Genomic DNA, 12,533 nt, shown 5'->3' with positions numbered 1-12,533 from the left:
TTTTTTTCCCACTGTTTCACGACCAGACCGTCGCTCAGCGTGTCTTGGACTGGGTGAAGCGTATAACCGCCCCATTTTGGGGCCCACACAAAAATATAGGCCCAATAAAGTATACATAGTAACAGGATGCTGAGCGAAGTGTATGCGTAGTTGGGGAAGCCCTTGAAGTCTGCCTGTCTGAAGGGGTTGAGCGGAGCCACAAACAGAAACAGCGAGAGCGCAATTATGGGGGATGCGTGCACAACAAGCAGCCGGTTGCTCGTGTGGTAGCCAGGAACTCTATATTTTAGCACAAATATACCGGCCACTGTGAGTCCGACAAAGAGCTGCAGTGGATAGCTTTCAAGGTTGACGATGTAGTCGTAGACGTTGTCAGGGGTTGGGATGAGAAGGAAGAAGCACGAGATGACCAAGGGAAATAGCAGGGCCCGCAGAGGTGCTCCAAAAGGCCAGTTCGATGCGAAAAACCTGCTAAAGGGTAGAAACCCTTCGCGGAATATCTCCTGGTTCATTCTGGAGATGTGGAACATCACCGTGAGAATGTTTCCGGCGGACGAAATGGCCACCGTCATGGTGAGACACTGGCGGCCAAAGGTGTAGCCAAATAATTTTTCGTACAGGAGACTGCCCACCATTTCACCAGAGCCGTTCAGTTCCGCATCCGGGATCACAACCAGGTAGCTGAGATTGACCAGAAGGTACGAAAGGTTGACTATGAGGAGCGCAAGGGGTCCGGCTATCGACAAAGTTCGCACGGGGTCCTTAATTTCATTGGTGACAATGTGAGCGGTATGCCAGCCCCCGAACGAGAATATGGCCTTGAGCAGAGCGCTGATAAAGGAACTGGAGGAGAACGAGCGTTTCACGGCAAAGAATCCGTCCCAGTGGAGGTTATTTGAGACGCCTGTAATACTCGAAGGCAGCAAAAGCACGTAAAACCCCGTCAGCGACATGATTGCCAAAAGCACCAATTTCAGAGCTCCCGTGAAATTTGACATCCTGACGCCCAGATTTGTCGAAAACCCAATCACCACAGAAACCAGCACGACGTAGGCACAGCCAACATATTTCGGAGCCATTCCGTCCACTTTGTCCCAGCCAAGCGCATATAGCGTATACTCGCCAAATATAATTGCATTAGTAATGGTGAAGCCGAACGCAACAGAATACGTGTTGTATAGCACACTCATGAACATCCGTGGTTTGTAATAGATGTATTCCAGAAACACTTTCATCCCACCACTGCGCGGTATCACCCGTCCCAGCTCCAGGAAGCAGTACAGTCCAGCAAAGCTTACATAGCCAGCTATGACCCACACTAGAAAGAACAGCGCAGGCGAGCCCCCAACATCGCGGTAGATCAAAGCCGGCACGGCAAAGATGCCAGACCCAATTATACGTTGCAGGATCATCATGGTCATGGAATAAACGCCCAGATGACGGCCATGTGGCGTTTCTTCCATCTCCTGGAGATAATTCATCTCGTCTAGCATGTGCTGCTGAAAAATAAGCTCGGGAGCCAGCTGGTGTGTCAGTGGGTTTTCTTCATCTATAGAGTCGGCATTTCGTGTCTGGGTTTTGTCTAAAGGTCCCAACAATTGGTCATTTTCGCTGTCCATCTTAGCAGAGACTGTGGCATCAGAAGTGTTTTTTTTGAAAGATAAGCTCGGTGCCAGGTGTACCAAATTGGGAGCACTCAAGGGGGATACAGGAGAAACAAATATTTATCCCTTCATTCACTATGGGTTCTTTGTACACCTCAATTTCGTTCCGCAAGTTTTCTTATATTAGCGACCAGAACCAGTGGATTCACTTTCCGTACCGCTCGGACCTGTCACTCAATGTGGGACAGAAGAGTGGCAGCAAGAAGCCACAGGAGCCGGGCGACGACATGCTGATTAAAGTCATGTGGAAGGCAGAGGTATTGGAACGTCTCGTGTTTGACGAGCACCAAATGGTCAAAGCGTACGCAAAATTTCCGTCAATTGCACTGAAATACTATCCGAATGCAAGATATTGCAAGAAATTTCAACTGGGGTTTGCGTCGCATGACGAGTTCAACAAGTGCATCGAGGTGCTCGAATCTCATGGCATTCCGACTCACCAGCAAGAAAAAGCGCGTTTTCGGGGTAGCCAGATGCAGTCGCAGATACAATCGCAGATCGACTTCGGCAGCCAAGTGGCTTTCTCCCAAAGCTCGCAGGTGGAAAAAAAGGACAGGAAAAACGATGACTTTGTCAGGGGCGGGATGGTAAACAGCTGGTCGCAACCACTAAAACAGCAGAGCATGACAGAGTCCGCTAGTCAGATCCCTGAAATTTCTGCTGTCGAGCCCACTCCAAACCTCGATTTCCTGAATTCGGTCCACTACACCTCTTTCCAGGACGAGAACCTTACAAAGGACCCATTGCTGAATTTGAATAGCACAAGCGTGGATATGAGCGACCTTAGCACGTCGACGAAAGTGGCTTCTGTGGATTTTTGTGCGCTCAGTGAGAAAGAGCTGCGCAGCTACATCTGGGAAAAATTGAAAAACGAGGATTTTAAATATATGCTTTACAAGCTCGATCGGATCCTGAAAAAATAGTCCTATATTAATATTCCTAAAAGAAGAAGTCCGAGACCGGGGACAATCAGCTTGGAGCCGCCAGCTGTGGAACCAGCGAACACAGAGGAGCTGGAAAAGGATGACGAGCTAGACTTGCTGGAAGCTGCAGAAGATGAAGTTGCAAGGGTGGCTGAAGCGGAGGTTGTGGCCGACACCACCCTGAGATTAAACCGGTTGGATTCCTCATCCACCGCGACAGTTTTGGAAACTAAATCCTCCGTCAAATAAATCGTCGAATCACCGCCAGCAGAGAGAAGCGAGCTGTACCATGGGAAAACAGAAATGTACGTTTTGAATTCAGACATTGGGAAGTCGTTCACCAACATTGAGGTGACCGCAGCCTGGTCAGTACTTGCCTGCTCGACGTTCATATAGAATTGCACCAGAGACCCTGGAAAAGGTATCTTGGCAGAATTCATATATGAGGTATAATCGTCGAACCGGGAAGCGAAATCATTTAAAAACACCTGGAGCACGCCCGCATTCGCACTAAAAACCAACTTGCGGGCGTCCGCAGATGCAACAGTAGTGGTGATGGTGGCGGACAGACTAATACGCAGGAAGAAGCTCAGGCACACAAGCAGCAGCATTTACACTGAAGGCAGGGCTTACGACAAATATATACCGTGAAGTCTCCACAACAGAGTTTCTCTGGACATCACCAATTTTACCCTTTTAGGGCTTCAAAGGGATGGGGGTGATACAAATTGTTGCTGGGCTTTAATAATCAACAGACGCTTGTGGTGTTTCGGATTCTGCATGCCAACGCGTTCAATTTACCGCATCGGGACAATAAGCAGTTTTCTCTCTGCTGACATAATCAGGCATCGACTGGGCCTAGAGAAATATCAGATGCTTCCTATTGCGGAAAATTGAAAACACAATAATATTTGACTTTTAAAAAAGACGAATTCAGATTCCCATCTTTATCGCTAGTTCTTTTGGTCTTTGCTAGGATGCCAAACAACTTCAATGAAAACCCCTTTGAAGACTTCCCGGAGTCTCCAAAAAAGCCGGAAAGCGTTTATACCCCGATATCATCCCCGAGGAAGCGTAAGTTGCAACCCGAATTGACTAACCATCAAGAATCTCCGTCAAAGGCAGCTTTGAAATACTCGCCAGCAATTTCGTTCAAAAGGAGCGATTCCGAGCTATTTGGAAATAGCACGGCAAACAGGTTCATTATGGCAGCTGAGAAAACGGGAGCCACTCCGAGAGCAGCCTACACCACGAGCGAGTCTCCCACCAGATCCAAACCAGCTTTTGTGAGAACTAATTCCGATGATGATGACGACATATTTAGTGCTAAGAGTGATGAATTTACCAAGTCTTTGCGCAGTGACCGAACTCTAGAGTCCCCACGGCCGATTTTTTCTGCCTCTGCCTACACAGCCGCTAATGCCAGTCCGTTTAAATCGTCCGTTAGTAAGCTGGACGCATCCAGAGAATCTTCCCAGTCATCCCAGTCCACTTTGAGCATGGGAATGGCCCACCTTGCCAAGAATGATACCAATCCATCTCTTTTTGATCGTGATACTCTCGGATCCCAAACTATCGATGAAGAATACAATTTCACCACCAGTCTTGATGGGAAGCTTTTTGACGAGCTTCCAAAGGACTTTCAGCCAAGAAGAAACAACTACAGAACCACTCAAAAGACGTTCAAGTCGAAAAATGGTAATCTGGTGCTCGATAACCCAATTCCGTCCACACTTTACAACTTCCTGCCGATCAAAGGAGAAGATGAGTTCGACTACATGAAGTATTCAGCGGTTACTACAGGTCCAGACGAGTTTGCTGAGGAAGGCTTCAGTTTGAGAACATGCGACATGGGAAGAGAGACAGAGATCGTTGTTTGCATTACAATGTATAACGAAGACGAGGTTTCTTTGACAAGAACTTTGCACGCAGTGTTCCGAAACATTGCCTATCTTTCCAGAAGACAGAATAGTAGAACCTGGGGTAAGGAATCCTGGAAGAAAGTCGTTGTCATGATTGTTGCCGATGGACGAAACAAGATCTCTCCCGGCGTTTTGCAAGTTCTCTCTGCAATTGGTATCTACCAAGAAGGAATTGCCAAATCTCTTGTCAACCAGAAAGAGGTCCAGGCCCATCTATTTGAGTACACTGCTCAATTGTCAATTGATGAGGATCTGAAGTTCAGTGGTATCGAGAAAGGCATTTGCCCTGTGCAATTGGTTTTCTGTTTGAAAGAAAAAAATGCCAAAAAGATTAACTCCCATAGATGGCTGTTCAACGCAATTTGTCCTCTTTTGGAGCCCAAAGTGTGTGTTCTTCTTGATGTTGGTACCCGCCCTTGTGACAGCGCTGTTTATAACCTTTGGAAGGCGTTTGACTACGATTCCAACGTCGCTGGTGCAGCTGGAGAAATTGTTGCCATGAAAGGTAAATTGTGGAAAAAACTGGCCAATCCGTTGGTTGCTTCGCAGAACTTTGAGTACAAAATGTCAAACATTCTCGACAAACCATGCGAGTCCGTGTTTGGCTACATCTCCGTCTTGCCAGGTGCACTGTCCGCCTACAGATATGCCGCCTTGAAGAATCATGAAGACGGCACTGGCCCGCTAAATGCCTACTTCAAGGGAGAGAACACCGATGGCGCTCCTGACGCTGGAATATTCTCTGCCAACATGTATCTTGCAGAGGACAGAATTCTTGCGTGGGAGCTTGTTGCCAAAAAGGACGCCAAATGGGTCCTCAAGTATGTGAAGAGTGCTCAGGGAGAAACAGATGTTCCTGAGGCGCTCTCTGAATTCATCTCGCAAAGAAGAAGATGGCTGAACGGTGCATTCTTTGCTGCCGTGTATTCGCAAGCTAAATTCTTTCAAATTTGGAAAACCGACCACTCGACTTTGAGAAAGCTTTTCTTGCATATTGAATTCGTCTACCAGTTCTTGACATTATTGTTCACATTCTTCTCGATCTCCAACTTCTATCTGACCTTTTATTATCTTGCTGGCTCTCTCATCGATCTTGCAGGTACTGGTGGAAAGGTGCTGTTTGAAATCATGAATTATCTGTGTTTATGCACCCTACTGGGCATGTTAGTGATCTCCATGGGCAACAGACCGCAGGGAGCTCCAAAACTGTTTTTGATAGCAGTCATCCTGCTCACCATTTGCGGCACGTACGCGATCATTTCCGGATTCTACTTCATGGTGCTCATGGTGAAAGAAAACAAGGCTGGAAGCGCAGGGGGTCTCAGCTTTGCCTCCATTTGCGTCAGTTTGGCGTCCACGTACGGTCTGTACGTGCTCATGTCGATTCTTTATTTGGACCCATGGCACATTATCTCGTCGTCCATCCAGTACTTCTTCCTGCTGCCGGCCTACACCTGTCTGCTGCAGATCTACGCTTTCTGCAACACACACGATGTCACGTGGGGTACGAAGGGAGAAAACCAGCCTGTTTCGAGTTTGGGATCTGCCACAATTGTCACCAATGAGGAGGGCCAAGAGGTGATCAAGCTGGAGATTGTGGGCGACCAGAGAGACATCGACTCGATGTACACAGAGAATCTGTACCAGCTTAAGGAGAGAAGAAAGACCCCTGTTAAGATGAGAGACGGTGGAGCTGTGAAACCACAAATCAGTTCCGAGGACTACTATAGAGACGTGCGTTCGCGAGTGGTTCTCCTGTGGACAATTGCCAACGTAGTTTTGGTGATGACCATCACGCAGATTTACCAGCCAGACTCAATCAAAAACAACAAGTACCTGGCAGTGATCCTATGGAGCGTTTTTGGATTTGCACTCTTCCGTTTTGTGGGCTCGTTTTCGTTCTTGGTTCATCTTCTACTGCGCAAGATTGTCATTGCCAAGAACAAATGGGACATAAAAAGAAGCTCTCGAGACGAGAAGAATGAGATGGTGATGCTATAAAGCGAGGTGAAAAACAGATAGAATATATCGTCATTGAATATTATGTGGTTGCATACTTCATGTTGAGAACTTTCTCCTTTAGCTTAGTGAGGTCGTCGTCGTCCCTAAACGAGGAAGACCTTTTTCTGTCTGTGCTGTTGAGCACGTCGACGCTTTCAAGGTTACTCTCAAGATTGCTAAACTGCTCAAGGGTATCTGTAGGGGCAATATCCATCTGCTCTGTTTCGAGGAGCTGCTCGTTGAGCTCGAACTTGAAGTCGTTCAGCATCAACGACTCCGGCTTGACGAAATCGTAGTGGCTCTTGGACTTCTCGACAACCGATTTCGACCGGCTGCGGCCCTCATGACGCAGCTTTCTCAGCCCGTTGTTGAGATTGCCCGTGACCGACTGGCTAAACGTCTCATAGAGAGCACTACGCTCCTTTTTAGCGAGCAGGTCGTCTTTCTGCAGAGGAGCTGACGCTGACGGGAACAGACAGGACGGAGCATCGGCAGAGCTAACAGACAGTCTGTTGGAGGAGATGGAAGAAGCCCTAGACACAGACGAGAAGACGCTGGAGGACGGCGACGGCGGCGAGCCCGACGTGGTGCGCTTGGCACGCTTGGAAGACCTGTCGATGTCAGGGTCCGTTGACGGAGCAAACGAATGATACTCAGAGGGCGTTTCGAAGGCAGAGAGATCAAAGAGGTCTGCGTCCTTGCGTCTGAACAGCGAGGAAGGTGCAAGGTAGTAGTTGAAAGAGTATAGGTCGTCGGAGCCTGTAGAGTTGGTGATGTGTTTGACAAGCTGGATAATTGCTGGGTCACAGTGTATCTCAGACACCAGTTGCGAGTATAGTGTACAAAGCGAGGTGTACTCGGCGGGGCGGTTGTCGAGCTTGGCCACGTTGACGAGGGCCAGCAGAGTGGTGAGGTGGAAGTTGAAGCTGTTGAGGGCGAGTTTTTCGAGGTCGTTTTCCACTAGCTCGCCGGCGAGCTGCACCACCTCGTTGCACAACGTAACAAGATCGGGACTCTCTGTTCTCAGATAAACGTGGAGCTTGAAGTAGTTGTAATAAGTTTTCAGCTTGTTGACGGCGAGCGTATTCTCCTTGGTGGCCATTTGGTCGAGCGTGTTCCAGGCTTCAAGTTGAGCGTCAAACTGGAGAAGTTCCTGCTCGCCCAGCTCCATAAAATTGTGCGGCACCAGATCCAGCAGGTCGACGAATTTTATGGTGATATCCAGGTCCTTGGCCGCCAAACGCACGGTTTCCAGAGACTGCGGCTGGTGGTCGAACAGATCGAGCTTGAAGTTGAAGTAGACCTCGAAAAGCCGGGTCAAAGAGTGCAGACTCCAGTAAAGTTTGAGTCTGTGGATTTTCTGTGTCTCTGCCAGCTCTGGCGTGAAGCAAACGTGCTCGACGTCTTTGTTGAGCGTGAGCACGCGGCACAGTGAGATGCACACGTTGAGAGTGTCTCTGAGGAAAGAGACAGGCGGGCGCTCATCTTTTTTTATGTGGTAGTTTTCGAATTTGAGCAGGTAGTAGAGCATCAGCAGGGCCACCTCGAACTTGTCTAGCGAAGGGTCCATAACAAAGCTGATATTGCGGAACAGGAACGCGAGGTTCTTCGTGTTGATCAGCTTGATGGCCTCCTCGAACTGGTTGAGCGACTGCTTGTTGAGAATCGACGACTGGGCCACGGTGCGAGGCGTGGGCAGGGCGAACTTGAGCACCAGGATAAGCTTCACGAGAAAGTCCTGTTCTTTTGGCAAAAATTCGTGGTATTTCTTCTTCTTGTCGCCGTTCTCAATGTACGTGGAGCTTTCGGGAGTGTACTTGTTGATAAAGGAGAGGTAGTCATTGTAGAAAAGCTCAAAGTCGAGCACCGGAATAAGTTTGTTGAGGTCGTTGAAAAAAAGCCAGATGAGGTGGTCGAGACTGCGCTCGGCCTTGTCTGCCAGCAGCGGGAAAATTAGCTTGTACAGCACGAGGTTCAAATACCGGTTGAGATTCATGTGGTAGTTGGCCAACATTTTGGATTCCGAGTCGGAAACCGCGGAGGGCTGTTTTTCATACCCATTGAAAATGTTGAGCTGGAGCTGGTCGATGTACTTCTGCAGCGGCGAGACAAGGTTCTGGTCTATGACAAGAGCGCCGGAGGCATCAACCAGCAAGGGGGTCTCTGGCCGGGATGCCCGGCAGGGGTGCATATTTGCGGTGAGCTGTTCGTCCCCGCTTTTTTTCTTGAGTTCGCGCAATTCGAGCATCAGCTTATTTCTGTCAAGCTCGACTTCCAACAGCTTCTTTTCCAGGTTTTTGGTGTAGCCTTTAGGGAAACTGTTTCTGGTGAGCTTGTCGCTGACAACGCACTGGAAGCCGTCACGCTCGCAGTTGGTGCAGCGAGGGGAGTCTTCGGATTTGCCCGAGCACTTAATTTTGCGGCTGCGGCATCTGTCGCAGGCCTGGGAGATTCTTGTTCTGCCGTTGACTGGGTTCTTGATGATGTTCCAGGGATTCTTCCGATCGCAAGACATGGAGAAAATGCGTACTGGCGCAGCAGGAGCCGTGTCAGCTTTTATAATTTGACATGGACGTTTTCAAATGCGTCATCTGCACCCCCGCCGATCGTAGGTAAAATTCTGGGGAAACAATAGATTGGGGAATCCGGTGTGCGTGACCAATTAGCGGTGCAGAAAAAGAAAGCTCGAATAATATACGGAATTCGAGTAGTGTTTCCCCACTACACGTCACCCCCTCGCAAACAATAGAAATGCGTGTGGAATAAATAGAGAAACGGACGCGGGTCAGACTAAATTTACATAGATTAGCAGCGCACAAATGGTACACCCCGACGGGGACGCCTCACAATCCACTATGGGGGCTTGGGGGTGCCCCGCAGACGTCATAGTCACCACCCAACAAGCTTCTGCGCGGTTCTAACCAAGGGGTCGATGGCACTCAGAATGACCATCAGCGTTCCGAAAAAGGTAAACGACAATGCGCTCATCGCTCCTGCTGGCGGGTCTTCCACGGTGAGGTAGTACGTCGACACGGCTCCACAATTCAAACCAAACGACACACCGCGACTCACAAAGTCGTGCTTGCGCACACGGAACATTTTGAACACTATAAAGTCGCCCACCAGCACTCCCAATATTCCGCTGATGATCGTGGTCACCGCCATGAGCTGCGTGGATCCTTCCAAAGCAGTCACCAGTGGTATGCCGAGAGCCATCGTCACCGACCGGCCCGTAAAACCCAGCGACCGGGCCGGAGAGATGCCCAACCGATAGCACACAGGGGGGTATATGAAAAATGACATAAATGCGCACAAGATGATTGGAGGGAGGACCGAGGCAAAATGCCGCTTCAAATCGCCTCGATATTTGTACATCGACAGAGAAAGGGACACAATGGAGATGTCCATCAGCGAAAGCAGAAAGTCGCCTGCTCCCGGCCAATCTGGGTACGTCTTACTGTCAAAGAGCGTCAAGTAGGTCCGTCCCGTTTTGTAATGCCTTATGCAAGTAAAGTAATTTTGGCCTTTGATCAGCGAAAGAATGTAATACACCAGCAAACAAAGAGCAAAACTGATCAAGATCGGATGCAGGAAGCGGCGAAGCTTGGCCGGGATGAACAAGCACGCCCGGAATAGCAACACTGCAGTAGCTAGCTGCACAGGCATCTCGTAGCCCGTGACAAAGTAGACGGGGATGCCAGCAATGAATAGAAGACCGTAGATGAAGAAGTCGATCCATTCAAGCACAAAGTCCCGCACTTTGTCCTCCCACGGAGTCTCTTTCGTTGTAGAAGTCGAAGACTGCTTGCTAGCATTGTCGTTCACCTCATCCTGTTGGTTCGACTCTGGGATTTGGCTCTCCTCGTCCTTTTCGTCCTGTTTCACGTGAAGCTTGTACGTGCCAAGTAAAAGTTGCAACCCCCACGTAAAATAGGCCATGAACCCAAACGTGAAAATGTAACCCACAATATACACCGCCATGATGGTGAAAGCCTCCGCCACGCTCACCTTATCTGACAGAACAAGCGTCACAAAGGGAGGCGTGAAGTATAAATTCATCCATCGAAGCGCGAATCCACACGGAATATCCACCAATTTTAAAAACACATCAGTGCGATGCTCGCCAAAAAGCCACGAGTTCAGACTCAGCCCTCCATACATAAGCAGCATCAAGCACACCGATGCTGGGAAATTAATCGTCGTCTTTTTGATTATCTCGTTGATGCCATACAAAAGCAGCATCATCAGCAGCGTCCCGATGGGCACAAGCACATATTTGTGCCACAGGTGGACCAGCAGCGGCCTTCCCGCAGCCTTCAATCCATTCAGCGTTTCCTCAAACATTCAGTGTCATGGGAAGGAGCTCGTCAAGGTGTTTTATACGATCTCTAGAGTGTATTAGTTATCAGAGATGCGGGATAGCGCGGGATGCATAATCGGCATGATGGCCAGGGGCTGTAGCACCCGGAGAAATTTCCACCTTTTTGCGTGTATCCCGCATTCTTGCTTGGCCTCCAGCGCATGGCGCACGGGAGCCACAGACAACCACAGGCCGGGTAACAGGACTCTTGAGATCTTGAAAACGCTAAAACAGTATAAAGACGTTACGTAAGCACCCACACTTTTGCTCCGTACTGCACCTTGTTGGAAAAAACGCGTTTTCATTTGGCAGGTGAAATTTATGGGCTCTTTCAATAAGAATTACCGGTACTTCAAGACCCGCGCGCTCGCGTACTACTATCGGTATCCCGCACGGGTGCTGTTGCTGGCCGTCGGCGTCGTGTCGCTTTTCCTTTTCTTGTTCACCTCCACTTCTCCTCAGATCCAACAAAAGATCATTTCCTCTAATTACACCTCATGGCTGAACAATTTATCGCAAAGTAAAAAAACCGCTGCGAATGTGGATCCACAGCAGGAGCTGTTAGATCGCGAGCTCGCCAAGACCAACAAGTTTAGAGAGATATTCAAGCTCATCGAGCAAAACAAGCCGCCTGTCAAGCTGGACCCTTTTGAGTATGACGAATCTGGCCATGACCAGGAGACCGTCCCCACTTCTAAGAGACTTTCTGCGATTGGTCGCTTTTCGCACGAGTTTGTGTCGGGTGTGAAGAATGCACACCACAACTTTGTCAAGCTTCTGCCAGAGTACGACGAGGTGATGCGGTACAGGGGTAACGGTGTGATCATTCTCGGCGGCGGCGATCTTTCGTGGCTGGCGCTGCTGTGCACGAGAATGTTTAGACGGATGGGCGGATCCTTGCCTGTTGAGATGATGCTGCCGCGGATGTCTGACTATTTGCAAGACCGCGAGATCTGTGACATTTATCTTCCACAGTTGAACGCAAAGTGCGTGGTGATGACCGAACAACTGGGCATCAAGACGGCCGAGGAGGAAGAACTGTTTTTCACAGATTTCAACATCAACTCCAACATGTATAGGTCGCTGGCCCTGCTGACGTCCAACTACCAGAACGTGCTACTCCTGGAAAGCGAAACGCTGCTCATCAAGTCTCTGGACGAGTCCATTTTCACCTCTGAGCCATTCAACTCACACGGTCTGGTTCTATGGCCAGACTTCTGGAAAAGAAAAACGTCTCCTTTCTGGTATCTTGCGGCCGGTCTCTCAGTGGACAACACGCTGGTTCGGGACTCTGTGATCGAGCTGCCAGAATCAAAATATGTCACCTCGTCCAAAGCAGAGAGCGTTTTCCCACTGCACGACCGTCGCGGAGCCATTCCCGACGTCTCCAATGACAGCGGCGAGCTGATGATTAACAAAAAAGCCCATTGGAAAACCATGCTGCTTGCTCTGTACTATAATCTGTACGGTGAGGGCTATTTTTACCCGCTCCTTGTCCAGGCAAGCTCATCAGGAGAAAAAGAGACGTTTGCCGCTGCTGCCACCGCGCTCAAAATGCCATACTATCAAACAAGAACAGCCACGGAAGCCAACGGTTTTTGGTATAACGGCGAGTTCCGCGGCGTGGGAATGCTCCAGTTCGACCCAACTGTGGACTTTTATT

At 49.2% G+C, this 12,533-nt stretch overlaps 6 protein-coding genes across 6 annotated transcripts; 2 read left to right on the top strand and 4 right to left on the bottom strand.

Annotated features, from left to right (window-relative positions):
• Positions 1–2: 2 nt before the first annotated feature.
• On the bottom strand, positions 3–1,612 carry OGAPODRAFT_90798 (uncharacterized protein; the record flags this gene model as incomplete). The annotated part of the gene is made up of 1 exon (XM_018356980.1): positions 3–1,612. A coding segment is annotated over exon 1 (1,491 nt), but the record flags the coding sequence as incomplete, so codon positions are not given.
• A 977-nt stretch (positions 1,613–2,589) lies between these two features.
• OGAPODRAFT_77997 (uncharacterized protein) lies at positions 2,590–3,243 on the bottom strand (the record flags this gene model as incomplete). Its single annotated transcript, XM_018356406.1, has 1 exon — positions 2,590–3,243. Exon 1 carries the CDS (start codon positions 3,196–3,198, stop codon positions 2,590–2,592), a length of 609 nt encoding a protein of 202 aa, XP_018208539.1. The 5' UTR covers positions 3,199–3,243.
• A 337-nt stretch (positions 3,244–3,580) lies between these two features.
• OGAPODRAFT_17355 (uncharacterized protein) lies at positions 3,581–10,863 on the bottom strand. Its single transcript, XM_018355061.1, has 2 exons — positions 3,695–10,863; positions 3,581–3,661 (listed from the first exon to the last, which is right to left on the bottom strand). The coding sequence occupies exon 1, from the start codon at positions 9,023–9,025 to the stop codon at positions 6,551–6,553; it is 2,475 nt and encodes an 824-aa protein (XP_018208536.1). The 5' UTR covers positions 9,026–10,863; the 3' UTR covers positions 3,581–3,661; positions 3,695–6,550.
• On the top strand, positions 3,581–10,863 carry OGAPODRAFT_102999 (uncharacterized protein). The gene is made up of 2 exons (XM_018353149.1): positions 3,581–3,661; positions 3,695–10,863. Exon 2 carries the CDS (start codon positions 3,793–3,795, stop codon positions 6,508–6,510), a length of 2,718 nt encoding a protein of 905 aa, XP_018208537.1. The 5' UTR covers positions 3,581–3,661; positions 3,695–3,792; the 3' UTR covers positions 6,511–10,863.
• On the bottom strand, positions 9,400–10,854 carry OGAPODRAFT_10223 (uncharacterized protein; the record flags this gene model as incomplete). Its single annotated transcript, XM_018353098.1, has 1 exon — positions 9,400–10,854. The coding sequence occupies one exon, from the start codon at positions 10,852–10,854 to the stop codon at positions 9,400–9,402; it is 1,455 nt and encodes a 484-aa protein (XP_018208538.1).
• Positions 10,864–11,674: 811 nt separating the features above from the next.
• OGAPODRAFT_36485 (uncharacterized protein) lies at positions 11,675–12,529 on the top strand (the record flags this gene model as incomplete). Its single annotated transcript, XM_018355324.1, has 1 exon — positions 11,675–12,529. A coding segment is annotated over one exon (855 nt), but the record flags the coding sequence as incomplete, so codon positions are not given.
• Between the last annotated feature and the right edge of the window lie 4 nt (positions 12,530–12,533).

The sequence above is a fragment of the Ogataea polymorpha genome (genome assembly GCF_001664045.1).
Source record: "Ogataea polymorpha strain NCYC 495 leu1.1 chromosome Unknown OGAPOscaffold_7, whole genome shotgun sequence".
Taxonomy (NCBI): Eukaryota; Fungi; Ascomycota; class Pichiomycetes; order Pichiales; family Pichiaceae; genus Ogataea; species Ogataea polymorpha.
The sequence above is the reverse complement of the archived record's forward strand: the minus strand, read 5'-3'. Positions and strand labels throughout refer to the sequence as shown.